Below are 21,217 nucleotides of genomic sequence, written 5' to 3'. Positions count from 1 at the left end.
CCTGCTCTGATACAGCAGAAAGACATGACTGTCTCTTCTTTCAATGTTGAAACCACATACTTACCCCCAGTACACTCATGATAATAGAGACAACAAAATAAAATACAAGGAAACTTTATTTTTCAGTTTTATCAACGTTTTGCTCTGTTTTTTGTTGGTTTTTCATTGTTGTTTGCTTTTGTCTTGAAGCTGCTTATTAGTTGACAAGTCCGGTCAGTTTCTGTATTAAAAAGGATTTTGATGGAGGTAGCTTTTGTCTCTGTCCTGGCTTTTGCTTGGTCTTGCCTGCGCACTTGTCTCAGTAAACAAACTCAAAATAAAATTAAGAACGAAAACTGGAATTCCAGGCGGAGGCAATGAGCAATGCAGCCAGGTTCTCCATGTAACAGACATGGCGCTGGGGCCTCCAGTCACTATATACAGAGTCCATCATACATCCATCCCCCTCTCTCCTAAACACACTCCTTGCTCCAACGGGCTGGCTGCAGAGGAAGGAGTTTCTTCTCCTCCCAGAGACCTGAGCAGCAGCTTCCATGGAGGGAAACAGCACCCAGTCAGGAATGTCAGGCAGAGGGGTAGAGTGTGAAGGGGTGGGGTGGGGGGGTCACTTCAGCTTGGCCGAAAGATCAACAGCACTGGGCCAGGGACTCACTGCTGCTGGGCCACCTGTAGGGCGAGAGAGGAGGACCTGAGACTCACGGGCTGGTCACCAGAGCCCAGCTTGGCCCACGGAGCCCCCCTCCCCCCGTAACTCCCGTACTGACCAGAGCGGGTACGTACTTGTTGGGGAGGGGGCGGCGGCGGGGGCTCACTGCTGCGGTTGGCCAGGCGGCTGAGGATGTTGCGCTCCGACATCTGGAGGCGCACTGCCACAGGTGGGATGCGGGCAATGGTGGCAGGCAGACGAGTCACATCTGCCTTCATGTCACTCAAAAGCTCCTCCAGCTGCTTCAGAACTACAAGAGAAAGGGACATCTGTTCCGAGGGGAAAGGGACACCCCAGAGGGGACAGCAATGCTAAACACCTATGCCACCTTTGTTTAGCACACCGCCTTACCTTTGTGCAGCACAGCATTGGCTGGTTTATTCCCAGCCATTGACTCCTTGGATAGGTGCTGGTGGCTCTCAGCCAGGCATTCCACCTCGGCAAAACGCGTGTTCAGAGCCATGGACGGGTGAGATGGGTCTTCGGACATGTTCAGATAGGCAGCTCGCCGCAGCTGCTCCTCAATCACCAGCGCTTGCTCCAGGAGCTGCAAGGTGGGGCAGGAATGAGTCTTTCAGAAGCTGCCTGACAGGGAGCTTCGTTTGCACCCCGTCTCTCCTAATCCAATTCCCCACCATCTCAGAAGGTGAGATGATTGTGTAGCTGAAAGTCCTTTCACCAGCCTGTCTTACTGAGTAGCCAAAATAACAAGAGCTTCATGAAGCAAAGTCAGACACACAAGAAAGCCAGGCTACATCAGGTTTAACAGACTACTACAGCTCCTCTAGTATTTTCATTCCTCCCCTGATTCTTTATGAGGCAAATGGGATGGAGGTTGCTCTTTGAACCCAAGGGAGAAGTATTCCATCCTATTTACACAGGGTCTGAAATCTTATAAGCATTTGGAGAAATCAACTGGAGTCCTGGCAGTGCAGAAGTGATCATTCAGTCTATAGTCAATGTTTTACCCCAAGACTGAGACCTACACAGCCTTTACTTGAATTGATCTTAAATCACTCCCACAACTAAGCTATGTTCACTCCTAAAGAGGATGAAGTAGAGACTGCAGGCAGCCCTTTCAGCAACCCATTGAGTTCTGTCCAGGCACATGGAATGGGCCGTAGCAGACCAAGCAGAAGCTGTGACAAAAAAGCCACTTGAACCTTAAGCCTCCTGCATACCAGTTGTTCAATAAACATTTGGATAGAGAGCACTGAACCAAGCTCCCCAATACCATTTCCAGAAAAAAGGGAGCTCCTATCATGCAGCAAACTGCATGATCCTGAGATATACTGCTTTTTTTATTACCTCAAAAAGAAAAGGCACTGCATAAACCTTTCACTTTCTTGGTGGAAACTCAGAACTGCAAGAACTTGTTCTTAGAGATCGAGACAGTTACCACACTAAAGAGAAACCCTTACCTTAAATCTCCTTGCCAAGAACTTATTCTTTATTTCCAGGAAGTTACCCCTGTTCATCTCACCCTTGAAGGGTTCATTGAGGATGGCGTAACGTGGATCATTCTGAATATCCTGCCAACGGGCATAGCCATGACTGAGATGGGATGAGCTCAGGCAAACAAAGGCAGTGAAAACAAGGGAATACACAGCCCAGGCAGTACTGTTCTCCAGAGGGGGTGGGGAAAGGAGATACAGAGAAGGGACAAACAGAAGCCAAGGAAGAGGAATGAGAACTATGTCCTGCTAAGTCTTAACTATGCTGCAGGAAGCTTCCCCCTCCCACCATCACTTTCACTCCTGTGAAGAGGATAGAACACTCTCTCACTTAACCTACTCTAGTCAGACTCAGAACGGCCCTTCACCGTGACAAATTATGTACAAGGTGGGAGAATGTGTCTGTCATGACAAGGATACTTAATAATCCCAGCAAGGAGCCAGTAGTCATGACGCCGATGCCAGATCTCATAGGTCTTCTTGGTGACAGTTGCAGCCCGCTCTTCATTCTGCCACAGGGAGTGTAGTTCTGGAAAGGCAAGACACACCAGAATGGTTGGAAGTTACTTCATAAACATAAGCAGGAGCTTAAAAACAAATTCAAACAGACAAAGATCTCATACCAGTGAAGCCACCATCTGCTATGTTGAACATGAAGCGCTGCTTTACTGCCTTCTTGTGCCTTTCATCTACTGATTCCTTCAGCATCTCTCCGTTCTGCAGCATGACCACATCTCTCTTATCATCGTCCTTTTTCTCATCTGTACACACAGGAAATTATTAGAACAAACATGGCAGATACCACAACAAGTTGGACCCACAAGGAATCCTTGCAGAAGAAAGGCTAAGGAAGAGAAGGGAGGTATCATGCCTCACCTTTCTCATCCAGAGTGATTATAGGAGGGTCAGGGGGATTCTCAATAGCTGCTCTGTCTTCCACTTTCTCCACATCAGCTGCAGGAGATAAGGGGAACATGAGATGTACAGGAACATAGCAAGTTCAGTTTTGTTCTTCAACAGTGAAACCCAATACTATTCTGTAACTCCCCAATGATTTTCTACATTCAAGCCTGTTTCTTTAGGATTAACTGCTCCGTACCTTTGCTTTCTACTTCCATTGGTTCATCTGGTCTTTCCTTCACTTCTGTTTCCTCTACTTTTTTTTCATCGGCTTCTGTGGAGTTCACTGGGGATTTTGCTTCCTGGGGTGGTGTTTCCACAGGCTGAGCACACTGCTGAGGACAGGGATCAGTGAGACACAAAGTCTCAGTCTCTGACTGAGAGCACAGTCACAGTCTTGGAAAGCAAAGACACACAAAACTGCAAGGCCACTTCTGAGGACCAGTTATCTTCAAGTATCACTCTAAAAACGCATTTCTGCCTCAGCTGGGAGATGAAGAGGGGGCAGAAGTAGAGAAAGTACAAGGCAAAAAAGCCAAAACTCACCTCCATAGGGACTTCTGTTTCAGCAGCAGAGGCATTGAGCTCCTTCTCTGGTTCAGATGGCTCTCCTTGCTCCTTAGCACTAGCTCCTTCTTCTACTTTTACTCCTTCTTCTGTGTATTCCCCATGGCACAGCAGACAAAAGAGAAGCCATCAGTAAGATCTTTCCTGCTAGCAAGCACACTTCTCCTTTGCTCCCAGAGATCAGGCCCATCAAAATGGAACTAACATGACCCCCCTTTTCCTGCCCACTACAAATGCTGGGCTTCTCACTGATGTCAGCTTATCCCAGGAAAGCTAGTGTCCTCTCTTGCCTTTAAGGGCTTGCACATGTCTTTGGCAGCCCTCCTAACATGAGAGTAAGCTGATCTGCGTCCACCCCCAGACCCCACCACCACAGTTCCGGTGAGGGGAACAGTCAGGGTAAGGTCAGGACGCAGGGTTGTACAAGAGGGGAGCCCTCACCAGGTGGAGGAACAGGGGCAGGTGTATTCGGCTGTGTATCCCCTGGTGTCGAAGGAGTTGGAGTTTTGGGGGAGGGTGAGCTGGGCTGTGAAAGTTTCTTGTTCTCCTCTATCTCCGCCAGTTCTGGCATACTCCAGCGGCCATTCACATGCTCAAATTCCTGCACCTGCACAAGAGGGAGAGAAAGACTATCACTGGAGGGGTCATACAAAGCTCATTCTTACAGCTTAAAGGCAGACCACCAAGCACACAACAAAAGTAGGTGTGAAAGGTGAGGTAACTCCCTAACTCAAGACCCCAGTGACTAGAGTTGTATGGACAGCAAAGGGCACATTGCTCTGCTAAGCACTTACCTTTTTGCGTATGAGTGACATGACCCCAATGCGAGTAAGGACGTGCTGTCGAGAAAGACCTTCCCGTGGGACCCCATCTGCAAAGGTCTCTGCACCATCAGCTCCAGGCTCACATAAATGGCGCATGAACAATGAGACATAGGCCCTGCAGCGATTGAAAGACAAACAATTAGTCCATAAATTGTGTTATCTGGAGACATGCATTGTCAGACCCCTTCCAGCACATAAGGGAAATTACCCTGAGACTCTTAACCCATAGCAACAAATTCTGGGGCTCCAGGCTTCTTCAAGAATTTCCTGAGAGAATCACTACATACATAGAGGATACACAGCTAACTCAAGAGTCTTGAGCCACAAACAATCATAAGCCCAAGAAAGACTCTGGGAGAGTATTCATTATATGCTTGTAGAGCCATGCTACTCCTCTAAAAGCATTTGCTTTTGGTGACTTAAGAGTCAGGTCCAAGTAAGAGAGTTAGGAACAATCCCAGCTTATACATCATTCTCCCACAAAGAACCAACCAATACATTAAGGAAATGTAGTCTCTAAGGCCCAACTCTCATTCTTCCCCAAAAGGACTAGTTGCTTCCATTGCTGCCTAATGCAGACTCACTTGAACTCTTTCTCTGACTTGCCACGGAGGTCCCGAACAAGCCACTGAGTGGTGAAGGCATCCTGAGGTGGCATTCCATAGCGCATGATAGCATTGAGGAAAGCTTTCCGCTGGCGAGCGTTGAAACCCAACACCTAGAATAAAGGAGCAGACACACAGATATGGCAAGAGCAATACAGGAGCAGCTGGGATGCAAATGTCTTCCCTGGTACAACTTACCTCAATGTTCCCTCCCACACGGGCCAGTAAGGGAGGCAGAGGTTTATCCTTATCATTTCTCAGGCCCTTGCGGCTAGGCCGGCGAGCTGCTGAAAAGAGAAATGCAGCTAAGTAAAGAGACAATGCACAGCATATTGTTGTGTGAATATTGCCCCAGCAGGAGAGCACCACAAAACGTGCCCAAATCAAGTCCCAACTGTTTCCACACTCAAAGCAACCCAGAAACTCTGGCTCCAGCAGAACTTACCTTCAGACCTCTCATCAAAGTCCTCATCTCCTTCCTCAGAAGCAACTGAATAGTCTGACTGATTATCTGACTGGTCATCCTGCCAGTCTGAAAGAAAAACAGCACGTGAGCCTGAGACGCTACTCCGTTACTTCCCAGCAACACATACTTACACCCATTTTTCCCTCAGGGTCCTGTGGATTTGTACCTCTATCCTCCTGCGAGCCATCGTTGTAGTTAACTTGCTTGCGAATACGTTTGCCCTTGCCCAGATTCCTGGCCAGATCCTCCTGTTGTTGCTCATAATGGTGACGGAGCAGTTTCTCCCAGTAATCAGGATCCACTGACTCCTCCTGCTTAATAATTTCCCGTTCAACCTCCTCTTCCTCCTGCCAGAGAGGTAACAAATTTAGGGCCCTCTGCTTTAAGTCCCAGCAGATATATCCCTGCGCCTGCTTGGTCCTAAAAGCTTCAGAGCTCAATTAACTTAGTTGATCCTCCATCACTCAGGAGAACATATTAACTGACATTCACCTCGTACTCACCCCCATCTCCTCCTCACGAACCACATACTGGGCCACCTTGAAGGAGCTGAGATATTCATTCATGCCCTGAAGTTCTGTATCTTCTGTTTCATCCTGGTTCCGATCCAGCAGACGTTCAATTGCTTTGTCATCATAGTGGATGACACTACTGTCCTCACCTTCTTTGTTATCCCCTGAAGGAAGAGTACAGGCACCATTGCTGTATGAATCTCAATGGACTAAGAAAGGGAATGCCACCCTAGACCCTCTTTGTAGAGCTATAATCAGCACTGTGCCTACAGTCTCTCACTAAATAAGGAGCCAGATCTCCCCACCGCCTTTGGTTCTACTCCCAGGCACTCACCCCCCTCAGTAGCCTCATCCTTGAAGAGCTCTTCAGTGCCAAATTTGAGAATGTCATCAAGTTCCTGTTTGGACATGGAGCCTGTCTTGGAGCCCAACCCTGGTCTCACTACGAGATGAGTTAGCATCATCTTCTTCTTGGCCACCTGAGTGATACGCTCCTCCACTGAGGCCCTTGTCACAAAGCGGTATATCATCACTTTCTTGTTCTGTCCAATTCTGTGTGCACGGCTGAAGGCCTAGAAAAGAGATGTGCTCAAAACAATCTAGAGCTACACAAGCAGTAGTCTGATATACCCCACCTACCTCCACAAGCTTCCCACTAGCCTTCATGTTGGCTCCTAGCATTAGTGAAGGCTGTGCCCTGGAAGATCCCTCCACTATTTCACTTCCCATCTCTACCCATCCTCACTGCTCTAATTTTGCATATTTCTAGAGGGCAAGTCTCACATTCCTTCACTCCTTATGACCATTTTATTTCCCCTCTTCCTCAGGATTACTCCACAGTGAGTGACCTCATTCAGACTCACCTGGATATCATTGTGGGGGTTCCAGTCTGAATCGTAGATAATCACAGTATCTGCGGTGGCCAAGTTAATACCAAGACCCCCAGCTCGAGTTGAAAGCAGAAAGCAGAACTGCTGAGCTCCAGGAGCTAAGATAAAAAAGACAACAAAAGTAATCAAGGGAGAGTGCAATACTCCAAGAAGTATTTCTAACTGATCCACATCACCTGATAGGGAATTGCTACTAATTTAAGATTGCAGGAAAACAACAGAAGACTTGGGGCACAACAATCCCATGATGAGCATTAAGTACATCCAAGACAAGTTTTCATTTTACAGAAAAAATAGGAGACTATATACCATTGAAGCGATCAATAGCCTCCTGACGCATGTTCCCTGTGATTCCTCCATCAATGCGCTCATATTTGTACCCTTCGTGTTCCAAAAAATCTTCTAGAAGGTCCAACATTTTAGTCATCTGCGTATCAGAAAAACACCACCACAGAGGAGTGAGGGACAAGTAGATACCAGATCAACAGACTTCTTTCTCAGAAAAAGTATTCCCAGCCTAAAGGCTTTTCTCCATGTACCTGAGAGAATATGAGCACTCTGTGACCTCCTTCCTTCAAGTTCTTTAACATCTTCTGGAGCAGCAACAGCTTTCCAGAGGCTCGAATAAGTGCACTACCATCATACATGCCATTTGGCATTTTTGGAGCTTCCTAAGAAGAAAAAGAGAAAGAGGGAATAAGGGGCAAGGATCAAAAAACAGCTTGAATGGATGTAACTTGGTCTTAGTCCCCAGCTGATGCTGGCTCACACCTGGTCACTTAGCTTGGCACCACCACAAGGTACAGCACTACCTGTATGAAACATCAGTGCTACCCTGTGCCTCTTCTCTTGCAATCTGACTCCTACACAACCTCCTCTTTTCTTACTTACTCCCTACTCTTACAGTCTTCACCACCTCGCATAAGTAAGAAGATACCTCCTACCTGTCATATAAATGTGCTGGAAAAGGAATGGCCTTCCAGCATGTTGGGTCTAAATAAAGACAGGATAAAAAAACCACATACAAGCAAGAAGAGAGAAATGGGAACCCCTCCATGCCTCACCTAGGGAGCTAACTGGCTCCCTGATAACAACCAGCAGGGAGCATTTGCTTATACAGAAAAAGTGACTGGACATACCATAGCAGCCACAGGAAAGAGGTAGGGGTGGTTACAGCACTTCTTCAGATCCATGACAACATTGAGCAATGAGACTTGGTTACCACCACCCCTTGCATTCAGTGCCTCGAAGTTTCTTGTCAAAATGTATTTATAATATTTCCTGAAAACAAAGAAGAAAATAGAACAACTCGGGCAGAGTTCTCATGAGAATGACTAACCTACGCTTCTCTTGCTAAACTCTGCACTGCTCCTGGCATTACCTGCCAGCTACCTGGGCTCTGCCATTGGCACTCGCTATCTCTTTATCCCTTACACCAGAGCACAGGATTAGTCCCTCCTCTGCTCTAGTGGCAGCCCACTGTGCAGAAAACCCTGCAGAGTAAGGATAAGGCTGTTTGAAAGCGCAGAGCAGAGAAACACTAGCTCAACAGCAGGTGCTCTCTTCGTCCCCACACTCACTTCTGCATGGGACTCAGCTCCACTCTGACAATGAGTTCAGTCTTAGATGGCATATTCTTGAAAACATCAGCCTTGAGACGCCTCAGCATATGTGGGCCCAGCATGTCGTGGAGCTTCTTGATCTGATCTTCCTTGGCAATATCCGCAAACTCTTCTAGGAAGCCCTCCAAGTTACTGGGGGGAAACAGACACTCAGCAAACACCACAAAGGAAAAAGAGCAAAAGAGCAAGTGAGGGGATAGGAATGACAAGACAGGCAGGCTGACTTGCACTGCAAGACATACTGGAATCTCTCGGGCGTCAGGAAGTTCAGCAGGTGGAACAGTTCTTCCAGGTTGTTCTGCAGGGGAGTTCCTGTAAGCAGCAGCTTGTGCTGGAGGGAGTAACCATTCAGCACACGGAAGAACTGGAAAGGAGAGAGCAGGGAAGAAAGTGGGAAAATAAACCAAAACATGCACACAAATACAACAAAGGCTTATTAAGTCATAGGCTTACCAAAAAAAAAAAATTCTAGAAAGTTGACACCAATCTAGGGTTCAATTTAGATCACATCAGCTGTTTGGACAAGAGTTCCAAGTAGTTCACATTCCAGTCAGGGTTATTAGACTGCTCTTATTTGGATCATTGTTCTGCATACCTAAAACACGACTGCAACAAATCCTCCGAACCATCAGGTGCTAGTAGGTTTCCTTTGCTCTTACAAGTTACAAACTCTTTCAGACCACCAATCATTTCTAGGCTGCTGTACTATGTATTTTTTCTTGCTAAATTAGTGTTCCACATTCCTACAACTACTCTGCCTTGAGAATTCTAGAAATAACCAAGTCACTCTTCCTATTCATATCACTCCTGGCAGTGTTCCAGAGCTCTGAACAAGCAGAGGAGAAAAAGAGCTAAGGGTTTGCCAATGTGTCTTGAAGGTAATTTGCGCTGGTTTTCACAACAATGAAGTAATTCCAGACAGATGTAGTGAGCAGTTAAAGTACTGCACTGAAAAGCACAAGTGTACCATGTTCACCTGCACAAATTGACAGTAAAGCAGTAATTTCTTTATGAGCTTGGCCATTTCTTTGCTTATCTTACACTTAGCATGATACAAGGTCAAACTTAATGAAAGCAGCTGTACTAGATGGCAAACAAAAAACAAATAGCTTATGTTTTGGTTTTTGCACCAGAAGAGTACTTCTAGTGGCCTCCACAGGGATTTATTTTTCTATGTAACTATAGTTAAAAATGTTCTTATTTTGGAATCAAATGTGGAAGTTACTAATTATATCTGCAAAACTTTAGGAGATAACCCCAATTTGTCAAGAAGCATCTGACCTATCTATCTTGCAGCCAAATACCTATAAGCTGTTCTTATAGGTCAGGAAACTGCTGTAGAAAAAGAGATGTAATGGTTCTGCATAGTGTTAGAGTGTAACCTTGAGCCTTTACATCCTCTTTCAATTAATGAATATTAATAGTAAGCATTCATTCCTACTTCCAATGGTTTCAATGCTAAGCATAGAATGGCATCCAGTCTTAGTGCCTACAATAAAATAAGATCTAGAAACTGAACTGCAAGCACAGCTGTGATGTCTCAGGAAGATGCCTCATGCCAAGATCCAAAACACTAAAGCCATTTAAACAAAACAAACAAAGAAATCAAGCAGCAATTTTGTCTTACAGTCTCCAAGAACCTCTAAAACCAGCCTTCCAATAATAATTGTTTTTGGTGTACTGAGCACTGGAACCCAGCTGAAGACAGACAAATCAATGCCAGAATTAAGGCACAAGGCCTAGGGAGGGGTTGGATTAAGAAAGTACAGTCAAGTCTACCCAATTCAAACAAGCTTAGTTAAGGTGCAGCCTCATCTAAAGCAGCTACATGGCTTTCAGCACCTACCCACCTCTGCCCACCCTCAATTTCTGTAACACCTAATTAGTACTGCTACAAAGCCAGATGAATGCAGAGAGCAAGCCGACTCTGGAAGCAGGGTAATTCTGCTCATGGAGCATGTTTTATGTTCAGCATGGTAAACCTTTTCAGAATAGAGGTGGTGAAGATATGTGATCTGCTTTCAGAGAAGTCATTTTGTATTTGAGAGCAACAACCACATCCAGGTTTTTCAGTCTATACCAATAGCCCATTCACCTGGAAAGAAAGCTGCTCTAACTAGTGATCTGTGTACATAAAGTTGTTGCCAATGATGATCAATCTCCAAATGCAGGCTGTTCATTTTTCTTTTTAGTAACACATCAAATTTACTACTGAACAAATGACTAAGAGCTGTCTCTCTCCCCTGCAACATATGCCATGCCTATGAACCACCTATGCTTCTCTGTACCTTAGACTGATTGTTCTTCAGTCTGTGAGCTTCATCCACAATGAGACAGGCCCAGTCAATAGAGCCTAGTATGGCCATATCAATTGTGATCAATTCATAGGAGGTGAGAAGCACATGGAACTTGACGGCAGCCTCCTTCTGCAAAGGAAAAGGATGAATGTGTAAGGGGATAGAGGATGCAGTGTTTCTCCATCAAGTTATCCTGATGAGCCCTGGTCAACAGCACATCAAAAACTTTTCACACCCCCAGTCTCCTGTCACAAGATTCAAAATGCTGCCCAAAACATTTTAGCCTTTTAATTCCCTATTACTCTCAACACATGTAAGTCTCCTCAACCCCCTCAGTTCCTGCTACTTTTGGATAGTTGTCAAATACTCTAACAGAGGTATTTAACAAATAAGCAGTGAATAGAGGTATGTTAGGGAATTGAAATTTGGAGAAGAGTGACTCAAACAAAAAGCTAAGACTTCAAAAGATAAACAGTTTACCATGGAACTTTAAATTACTATTAGTACTTAAGGCTGTTCCATTTCAAAGGAAGGAAATGAGTCTGTCTGCCTCTGCCACTGAAAATGCTTTAGCTTCCATCTTGGTTTTACTAGGAAGACTGAAGTTCTAGAAAAAGTAGCCACCTAGATCAGGGCTCTTCCTTCCTGTTTCGGCACAGAATGCAATTTCTCACGTGTCTGGGTATGGCCTCGCTGCCAGCCAATTCCTCGGGATGAAAAAGTTCATACTTTTTTGTAATTTGTCTTTTACATACAGTGGCAATTCTGATATCAACTTAGATCTGTAGAAAAGATGCCCAACTTCACAGGTTAAGTAGGGAAGACAGAGGGACTTGCCTAGGGTCAGTATTACCTTAGTCAACTATCTTTCTCCAGTACTGACTTAGTTCAAAGTAGTAAGTGTTTAAACAGTCTACAGCAGGAGCCTAAACGCCCACTTGTCATTAATTTGCAGTTATTTCCCCTTGGAAACTACAAGCATAATCAGTTCCCAGGGACAGCAGAGTATCTGAACCTCAGCTGCTGAAAGCCAGGGAGTGCATCTCAATTCAGGCTTGTGTTACAGCAGAGTTCTGTACCTTCATTCTGGATGCTTTTTTGCCTCCACGTATGGCATTATCCTCAAAAGTGAACTCATTCTCACGGATGATGGCCCGGCTGTCTTTGTCCCCGACGTAAGTCACTACATACATATCTGGGGCCCACATCTCAAATTCTCGTTCCCAGTTGATGATTGTGGACAGCGGGGCACTCACCAAGAAGGGACCCTTTGAGTGGCCCTACAAATAAGAGTCAGTAAGAGCATTAGATGACTGCAATCACTAACACAGGCAGAACTTCTCTGGGCAGTGACCTCCCAGCTCTCACCTCTTTGTACAAGGAATACAGGAACACTGCTGTCTGCACAGTCTTTCCCAGACCCATTTCATCAGCCAAGATTGTATCTGTGCCCTGGGCCCAGGAGAAGCGCAGCCAGTTCAGTCCTTCCAGCTGGTAGGGATGCAGAGTCCCCCCTGTTACATCGAGGTACTCCGGCTGCCGGTCATATTTCACTGTTGGCTATAGTGGAAAGAAGGAAGAGTTGAAATGCTTTACCTCAGTTAGATAACTAACAAGAGTCCTATCAAGAGTCTATAGCCACCCTTATATTCAACTAGTACAGATGAGGCTTCACAAATGACAACCTGACTAGCACCAAAGCCAATTCCCAAATGGCCAAAGGCATCCAAAAAGAAACCACTTCTTTTGTAAAACCCTTTCACCAAGAGCTAGCGAGTCTGACCCAATGGACACAGTGGACCTTTGTCTGAAGGTCCTCTAATGCCATTTATTCTTTGGGCCATGAAGGAGCTCTAACCCATATGCTGTTCACTCTTCAGTTTCCTATTTACCTGCTGGCACCCCAAAATGGCTCCTACGCACAAAAACCAATAACTTACGTCTACTGTGGGAGTCTCAGGGGGCCTTTCCAGTTTCCTCATCTTCACTTTCTTTAACTTCTTACCAGGCCTGCCCTCTTCACCTCGCATCAGCTCCCTGTGCAGAGACAGTCCCAAGTACATGTAAGTTTAATGGTTTAATGGTCAAGAGAAAACTATTGCAAAGAATAGAAGGGCAATCACCCAACTCAAACAGGCTCAAGAGAACAGGGCTGGAACCTTCGTGAGCTGGTAGAAAGGCACAAGGTCCCTGCCCAAAGGCATAAGGAGTCAGCAACAAGGCGATGCATCTCGCCCATTTCCCTCTATTAATCCAGCCAGTGCTGGGGCAGGCACACTGCAGTGCTTTATCTTGAGGGAAGGGAAACAACCTCTAGATCCTCCTCCTACCTATGATTCCAGTAGGCTTGCTTGTAGAGGTCATAATCTTGAATATCCACATCTTCGCTTTCCCAGGATGCCTGGTCATAGGGTAGGTCTCTCCATTTAATCAAATAGTGGACATTCCCCTTCTTATCCACACTGCAGAAGAAACCAGTAAGTCTCAAGCACAGTGAAATGGCAGTACTCCCCCAATCCATTCAAATGAAAGAGAAGGGAAGGACTCTTAGTAAAGCAGCAGAAACAGAACAACAATGTGTGTCACGCCAACAAAGAACTCCCACTGTTTCTCCCAGTCATACTGCAGTTTAGCTCATCCACTCTCCCGTAGCCCTGCTTAAGGTCTCTGTTGAAAATCCTCTTTGTTATACCCCCTACCTATGATTAAGGATCCTGTGGATCATCATCCACTCTGGCTTGATCCCATATCGATAGAAACGCTCCTCCATCTCAGCGTATTTGGGGTCCTTGTTTTTTCTCTTTCGGCTTTTCTCTTCTTCCCCTCCGAAGTCTCCTGAGGGTGGCTCATCCATATCGTTTTTGCGTTGGTAGTTACGAAACATGACCTGGCAGTGCAACTCCAGCTGCAGTCAGGACACAAGCAGTTAGCAGGTGTTTTAGCCTCAACTATCTACCCTTATGCCATAGTTAGGTTCCTCCACTCACCTGCAACTCTGACACCCAGGAGCAGTGCCAGTAGGACATGCCCTGCCACTTGACAAAGAACTGCCTTTCAGGCCGACCCTCCAGAGGTTTCGGGGGTGGAGCATTAGGGTCTGCATCAGGTGGACGTGGTGGTGCAGGGCCAACTGGGGGCTGACCCCATTTCCAGATCAAGATCTTCTGCACCTTTCCTTTCAAAGCTGGGCACTGGAAAGTTAAACAGAGCTTGATGCATCACACAGTGTATGTACTCTAACACAGAAGCACTGAGGAGCAGAAACACGGTCACTTTCATGGTTTCACTACACAGATAGAATTTGCTAGGCTTGATGAGTTCAGTAGTCTGCCCAACTATGACTTCATTGAAAGTTTGTACAGAAAATATTTTGCTGTAGAACCAAGGGCCCAGCATAAGCAGCTTTTTTTTGTTCATCAGCTTTAAGTTTTTATCACCTAATGAAAGCAACTAACACCATTTATATTACTTATTTCGAGACCTTTCTGGAAAAGTATGGTATTTCTCCTAACCATCTACTAAGAAAGGTCTTAGCATTACAGAACTTACAACAGTGCAAAACCACTTTGTCTCAGCATCAGTTTAAATTACTTTAAGCACTGACTTTGCTTACACTTGTTCTCCTGCTTCTACACACATACAGGAGCCAAAAAAAGTGAGCCTTGGCATCCTGGACCAAAAACTGCCCAGCTACCCTGCACATGGACAAATCTCATGAGACCCAAAGGCTGTAGCCTGGTTCTTCCCACTGTCTGGAGAAATCAGTCAATCAAGGCACAATACAGCTATAAAGAGTCAGGCCTTTAAGCTTTATGACAAAAGTGTATGAGGAGACAGTCTTCAAAGGACCGTGTATTTCCATACAAATATGATGATACAAAGGGATTAGATCAATCACCTCTTGTAGCAATGGGAGAATGGTACTAGCAGAAACTCACAGTGCAGCGAGGACACAGCCACTCTCCATTGGGAATCTCAGGCAGTGGGGGATTCAGACAGTGGATGTGATAGGATGAAGGACAGGCATCACAGCACAGCAGCTCTCCTCCATCCTTGCAGACTCTACAGAACTCCATATGGTGGTCATCCTCTTCCTCAGCATCCCCCACTACATCCTCCAGGATTTCCTCACCTTCAGAGTTATCCTCCTTTGCTTCCCACTGAATGCCCTCTTTTTCCTGTAGGAGAAGGAAATCAGAAAAACAGAGATTATTTCATTACCACAGAACAGCAGCCCCAAGCCACTTGAGATCCCCCTCCTCCATGACCTCTTGCACCATTTTGGGGAATCCAATACTCACACAGTGCGGGCAGCTCCATTTACCCTCTGGAGCTTTCTCCATATCTGGGTCCAGGCAAACCATGTGGTAGGCACGAGGGCAGGTATCACACAATATAATTTCTCCTCCCTGCTGGCACACCTCACAGTAGTCCTGGTGATCAGTCTCATAGCCATCCACAGCCACTGTGGAGTCTTCCTCACCTGCAGAGGGTGATGAGGAGTTACCGTGGTACAAGTCACAGGTACAAGCTTCCTACAGCCAGGGAGGGTATTCTCCCAACAGCCTACATAGCCATCTAGAGATCCAGAATCCAAAACTCTTACTTATATAAGTAAGCAGGGCAAGGAAGAACACCTGGAACAGGAGCAAAACAAGTCCCTTTGTGCCCCCATCCACCCATGAAATAAAAGGTACAGGTAAGGCCAGGAAAACTCAGCACTGCATCTGTTTCCCTAACAAAGAACTCCTGAAAAACTTTTCCTTATTCAAAATAATTATCATGTTCTTCCTTCACAATCAATTCTCCCTCAAGTATGCTGTTAAACATCCAAACTCCAAACAGATATTCCTCTAATCTTTCTATACACTTAGCTGTGCTTCTGTCTCCAACTGTTGGCAAGTATCTATACCTTTCTTTTTCTTCTTCCCAGCCTTCAGCTTTTTGCGACTGCGACTACTACGGCTTGTAGATCCATCTGAAACAGAGTAGCTGTTGATGCTGGCATCATCAAAGTCTGACTCCACATCTAGATCATCATCTTCACTCTGAGGTAGGTAAGAGAAAAGCTTTGTTACTCAGACACACATGCTGGCGGGCAGCAATCAGACACACACCCCAGCATTACTATCACATCATGACCTCCTCCTCAGAAGGTCAAGACAGGAGCATCACTTACTGATGATCTTTTACGCTTGGAACCAAATCCTCCCAGTTTGATTTTTAATGGTGCCACCTTCTTTGTTTTAGGTTTCTTGATATCAGGAATACGAGGACTGGCCTTTGGCTTCCGCCGGGCATTGGGTCCTGGGAACACAGGAGGCAGAGTCAGAAGGGCTACAGCCTTGACACCACTCATGTTCTATCCTCCCACCAGATTCTTCATCTCACCTTTGCCCTCCTTTGTCTTGGCTTTCCTGAGTGGCACATCTACGGGAGGCTGTGGCAGGACAGTATCCACGTTTGTCACCATACTCTCCACTACTGCAACAGCTGCAGCTGCAGCAGCTGCCACAGATGCACCTGAACTTCCCTTGAAGGGGTTGTTTGTGCTGAACTCCCTCCATTTGGCTCCCAGTACCATCATCATCTTCGACACTGCTATTTTAGGGTTCTTGGCTGCGATAAGAGGCCTGTGTACAGTGAAGGAAGGAAGGGTTACCGAACCACCCTGAAATCTAGATTATTCCTCCCCACTGCCACCCCCCTTAGCACCTTCATCTCAAACTATGTTCCTTTCTAATCTCTGATCTCAACAGCCAATGAATCTCCCCACTCTCATCCTTCACGCTACATGAAAGATGGAAATGTTCAGGGCTTGGAAAAAAGAGATGGAATTTAGCATAGTAGGGAAGAAAGTGGACTGGAAGGACTTGCATCATCTTGATTACTGAAAACAAAAAAGCTGAGGATCTATTCTTTTACTGTTGCTTCAGTTTTCACTCTAGGTACCACACCAGTGTGCACTGAGGTTCCAAAATCAAGGAATCTAGTTTTTGTCCCATCTCTTTTTCTGTTCCCAAGTCCTTTCAAGCACAGGCTTGCAGCTCACCTGACAAACTGGCTGAAAGCTTTGTAGTTGGTGAGCGTGCGGTAATCCTCCTCTGTGAAGATGTGATCAATATCCTCCATGCCCCAATCTTCCAGGAGCTGAGCAGATGACTTTGGCTCCTATGAAAAAAGAATCACGGCAACTCTGAGCAGAACTTCCACACATCTTCCACATTCCACAGATGACCCAGGGAATTGTTCTCCCCTGCATCCACTTATCACTACCATAGGACACAGCCACAGTAGAAGATCAGTGGAAATGGGAAAAGTATCTGGATTCAATACAAATTCCATGTGTGTTTAAAGCAGTAGAGAGGAAAGAATGAAAGGTGGGAAAAAGGTCAAGTCAAGAGGGTCTAGTGGAAGAAGAGACTACACCATCCCAACTCCCTGGGCAATCACAAAGGGAGAGCACAATGATCCCCCAAATCAGACACATGGGAATGAAAAGCAAGCAGTCAGCAAGGTAGCTTGTTACCTTTGAGTCATCATCTTCTTCCTCTTCTTCTTCCTCCTCCTTGCGCTTGGCTTTGTTTTTCTTTTCCTTCTTGGGTCCTAATTTCTTCTTTTTCTTCTTCCCAGGGGTGTAATCACTGCCCTCACTGTCAGAGCGCAGAACCTCCTCTTCTTCCTCCACAAACTCATTCCCCTCACCAGAGCTGTCCCCCAGCTGGGGAGGGAGGGATCAGGCATGAGAAAATACCCTGGATAAGCACTAAACACCACTCTCTCCCCAAGCTCTACAGGATTCATTAAAAAGATTGCTGCTATTGGCCAACGACAACAGTAAGCATCCTCACCCTATATATCCAGTGTGACCTTAGGCATCCTTTTTCTTACCTCCTTCTTCTGACGCTTGCTGAGCTTGGGCACTTTGGGTTCCTTCAGTTTCTTGGGCTTCTTCTTCTTCTTGATTTTGGGAGTGTCAGCCTCTGACAGAAGCTCTTCTTCTGGCTCTTCTTCATGTTCTGGATGTGAAGAGGCAATATGTCTCATTCAATCCCCATCTGTGCACTACAGTATAGCCCCCCTTCACAGAGATCAACTTGTCTGCTTCTCGCTACAGACTTACAGACGTGGTTACAACTTTTACTGTTCACAACAGATACTCAAAAATTGTATCCTAAGGTACCACTGAACATGGTTTTCCCCCCTCCCAACACCACCTATTTCCATAATATTGCTTCTCCAAGCAGAATTGCACTCAGAACTTAGGAACAAGAAGTTTGCCTTAACCCAAGAAGAAAAGGAAAGAGTATAAAATAGATTGCCACAACTAAAGGGGGCAAAACAGTGAATGCATTTGAAAACCTGACTAGGATACTGTTTCAGTCCATGGATCTCCAGGAAAGCAACCATCTAGCCTCTTCAGCAGTACAGAACATCCTACAGCTGCATGCAAAATACAGGCCAGTAAGCCGCTACTTTCCCTCCTCCATAGGAAAGTTGTTACTCAGCAACTCTTTTCTAATCCAGATTCAACAGAACCTTCCCCCAGCCCCAGCAGCTAGTAAGCTCACTGCCTGGCCAGAACACACGCCAGTTCCCCAGTGCACACTTCCATCTGTGTGTCTCTGTTCCCTGGGTGCCCTTGGCCCGAGGGGCAGGGGCAGCCAGACAGCCCTTCCTTCTCTTTGTGGCAGGCTGCGGGAGCAGCACGGCCACCCGCCCTCCCCTGCCGCCCCGCCCACCGCACACAGCCAGAGTCACTCCTTCTCCCTCCAAGGGAAAATGGCCTCCTGACCACCCGAGCTGGGCAGGATGGAGGAAGCCACAGGTCAGAGGAGCTACTGCAGCCAGGGTTGAAACAGCAGAGGTAGAGCTCTCAGAACCTGAGGTCCCATGCCTGGCCCCTGCCATATTCCCAACCAGTGGATGTCTCTTTGCTCCCATGGTGCTGCAACACCAGGTCCTTCAAGGACCACGCATCTCCCCCAAGTTCTGATGTAGAGCCTCTAATGACCCACCCTTTCCAAGGTACCACCTAAACCTCCCCACTTTGCAGTGATTTTACCAGGGTTTTTTTTCAGCAAGATTTTCCTTACTGACAGTCCCCTTCTGCCCAAGATCTCAGAGGTGCCAGAAAACTCTAGAGTCAAAGCTTAAGAAAAAAATGCCAAACAAACAAAAATCCAAAAGTTCATAACACCATCTTCCTGTTTCCAGTTACATTTCTCTTGTATTTCTCTTATATGACACTACAACACTCCAGCATGAGTTAGTAGAAAAACCCACGCTTGTCCTACAATTCACTGTGTACATCACTCCTTTTTCAGAAGGAAGTGAAGAATCCAGATCCATGTCCACAGAGCAGGTCATCAACAGCCAAAGCAACAAAAAAATCCCACGAACAAGAAGAATTCCCAGGCTCTAATGCAAGCCTCAGGTTGATGATGAGGATGCAAATACAAGGCAAAAAGCAAGATACAGGACTAAAAAAAAAACCCAAAGGTGAGCAAGCAGCACAGAGCAAGAACCACAAGAAACCTCAATAATTGGGTGTGGTGATGAAGGAAAGTGGGTCACGCAACAGCCCAGGGCAGTTTTCTCTGGACGTCAGCCGGTCTGAGTTCCCAGATGAAAGCAAGCCAGGCAACCTGCCCTTTCACATACTACCCCCTCTTCCCCCTCCCCATTCACGAAAATTGAAACTTGCAGGCATTTCGGTACCCTGTCAGAATTGGATGCTCTGCCTCCACCCTCTACACCTCCTCCAAGCACAGGCCCTGACAACCTGCAACGGCTTGGAACAAAGTCAGCTCCACCTGACACAAAGCCGCGAGCCTCGCACTTCAAAGTAACCCTGGGACTCGGATGGCAAAAACATACACATGACTTGCAGGGAAAAAAAAAAAATTACATTCCCCAACACATCATGCATTTCACATATTCAGCTTGAGACCAACATTATCCCCACTCCATATGCATGCCCTGCAGGCTCGGCATACCTGGATGCTGGGGGATAGCGTTGTTCAACAGGATCTCCATCTCATCATCATCACTGCCCCCTGAGCATGGTGATGGAGATCCAATGCCCGAAGCCATGTCCTCCACACCGGGGGAGGCCTGGGCTTATACAGGTTGTCGTCTTCTTGCCAGTCTGGCCAGTACTTCATTGAAAAGAAAAAGAGAAAGTTACAGCAAACCTGAACTCCGTTCTCCCAAGCAATAGTGCTACCAAGAGGATCTGTGAGAAAGCTTAGACAGCAACTTTACTGGAGCCTATGGATAATAGAAACACTGGCAGCAAGTATCAGTTTAGAGTTGTGATAAAGCAGGCTTTGAAGACACCAGATATTAAACTGAGTCAGCAACTCATCTCTGGCGACGAAGCCAAAACAGCTGTCCTAAAGGAAAACTCTCCCGTCCTCTGCAGCCGGGTGTCCTCGGTTATTTCTGCCTTGGGCCGGGAGAAGGCAGCGCGGCAGGCAAGGCAGCCGGGCTTTCAAGGGAGCCCTGGGGCCGGCCGGGCGGCTGTCAGCGCGGTGCCCTGGCCAGCAGCCCCAACCCTCCCCGGGCTGGCACTGCAGCGCTGGCCCTGCCCCTACCCCGCCGCCGGCCGCACACAAAAGGCCGGGCGGGCTCGGCAGCCCCACTCCGCCGCCCCCGCCCGGAGCGGGGCTGCGCGGCGCAGGGCGGGGGCGGGGGGCACCGTCTCCCGGGCGGGGGCGCGGGGCGGGGCCGGGGAAGTCCGGCGGGCGTGCGGCGAGGGGCCGCCGTTCCTCGGGGGCCGGCGCAGGCCTGGGCTGCGGGCACCGGCGGGGTGGCTGCGGGGCGGGGGAGGAGGGGCCGGACCCGTCCTGCGGCCGCCCGGGCAGGCGGACGGCGCGTCCCCGGAGGAGCTGCGGCCGGAGCCGACGGGGCGCCCGGCGGACAAGGGCGTCCGCCGGCCGGGACGCCCCGGGAGGCGGCAGATGGCCTTGCCCGCCCTCGTTCCCTCCCTGCTCCTCACCCGGCTCCGGACCCCGACTCCTCTCTCGCCACTGCCGCCGCTGAAGGGAAAATGGCTCCGGCCGCGGCACCGCCTCTTAAAGGGGAAAAAAACCCGGCTAGGCCCCGCCCCCCTCCCGCCTACATCCCATAATATGCCCCGGGACCCCGGCAACAGGCCCCGCCCCCGTCTCCCCGGCAAACACACACCCCCTTCCCCCCCTCCCCCCGGCATCCCATAATACTCACCCTCCCCTCAGAACTTCCCACTCACTGCCCGGCCCGGCATCCCATAATAATAACCACCCCTCCCGCCGGTAACATCCCATAATACTGTCCACCCCCCCCCCCCCCGCACCTTCACCCCGAGAAACATCCCATAATACTCCCCCA

At 47.5% G+C, this 21,217-nt stretch overlaps 1 protein-coding gene and 1 non-coding gene across 8 annotated transcripts; both read right to left on the bottom strand.

The window, feature by feature from the left end:
* Positions 1–98: 98 nt before the first annotated feature.
* Positions 99–20,930, bottom strand: CHD4 (chromodomain helicase DNA binding protein 4). 7 transcript variants are annotated; one of them, XM_069018740.1, is made up of 40 exons: positions 20,847–20,930; positions 19,843–20,004; positions 17,735–17,862; positions 17,373–17,564; positions 16,896–17,014; positions 16,235–16,476; positions 16,023–16,150; positions 15,756–15,891; positions 15,145–15,326; positions 14,782–15,021; positions 13,831–14,034; positions 13,543–13,748; positions 13,174–13,305; positions 12,784–12,880; positions 12,212–12,403; positions 11,923–12,123; positions 10,835–10,972; positions 8,789–8,910; positions 8,505–8,678; positions 8,064–8,205; positions 7,464–7,595; positions 7,234–7,351; positions 6,898–7,022; positions 6,369–6,606; positions 6,026–6,198; positions 5,689–5,869; positions 5,502–5,612; positions 5,255–5,343; positions 5,036–5,169; positions 4,422–4,566; positions 4,069–4,234; positions 3,607–3,716; positions 3,260–3,395; positions 3,037–3,114; positions 2,784–2,921; positions 2,581–2,689; positions 2,128–2,260; positions 1,058–1,253; positions 765–956; positions 99–666 (listed from the first exon to the last, which is right to left on the bottom strand). In XM_069018740.1, exons 2-40 carry the CDS (start codon positions 19,937–19,939, stop codon positions 605–607), a joined length of 5,838 nt encoding a protein of 1,945 aa, XP_068874841.1. In that variant the 5' UTR covers positions 19,940–20,004; positions 20,847–20,930; the 3' UTR covers positions 99–604. The 7 variants fall into 7 exon arrangements, with proteins under 7 accessions (XP_068874841.1, XP_068874867.1, XP_068874848.1 ...); XM_069018766.1 differs by having other exon boundaries at positions 781–956; positions 20,847–20,921; XM_069018747.1 differs by having other exon boundaries at positions 3,260–3,392; positions 20,847–20,921.
* On the bottom strand, positions 3,903–4,041 carry LOC138120270 (small Cajal body-specific RNA 11). Its single transcript, XR_011155799.1, has one exon. It is a non-coding gene; the product is annotated as a small Cajal body-specific RNA 11 (non-coding RNA).
* Positions 20,931–21,217: the final 287 nt, after the last annotated feature.

This window comes from Aphelocoma coerulescens, chromosome 1 (assembly GCF_041296385.1).
Source record: "Aphelocoma coerulescens isolate FSJ_1873_10779 chromosome 1, UR_Acoe_1.0, whole genome shotgun sequence".
NCBI classification, from domain to species: domain Eukaryota; kingdom Metazoa; phylum Chordata; class Aves; order Passeriformes; family Corvidae; genus Aphelocoma; species Aphelocoma coerulescens.
The sequence above is the reverse complement of the archived record's forward strand: the minus strand, read 5'-3'. Positions and strand labels throughout refer to the sequence as shown.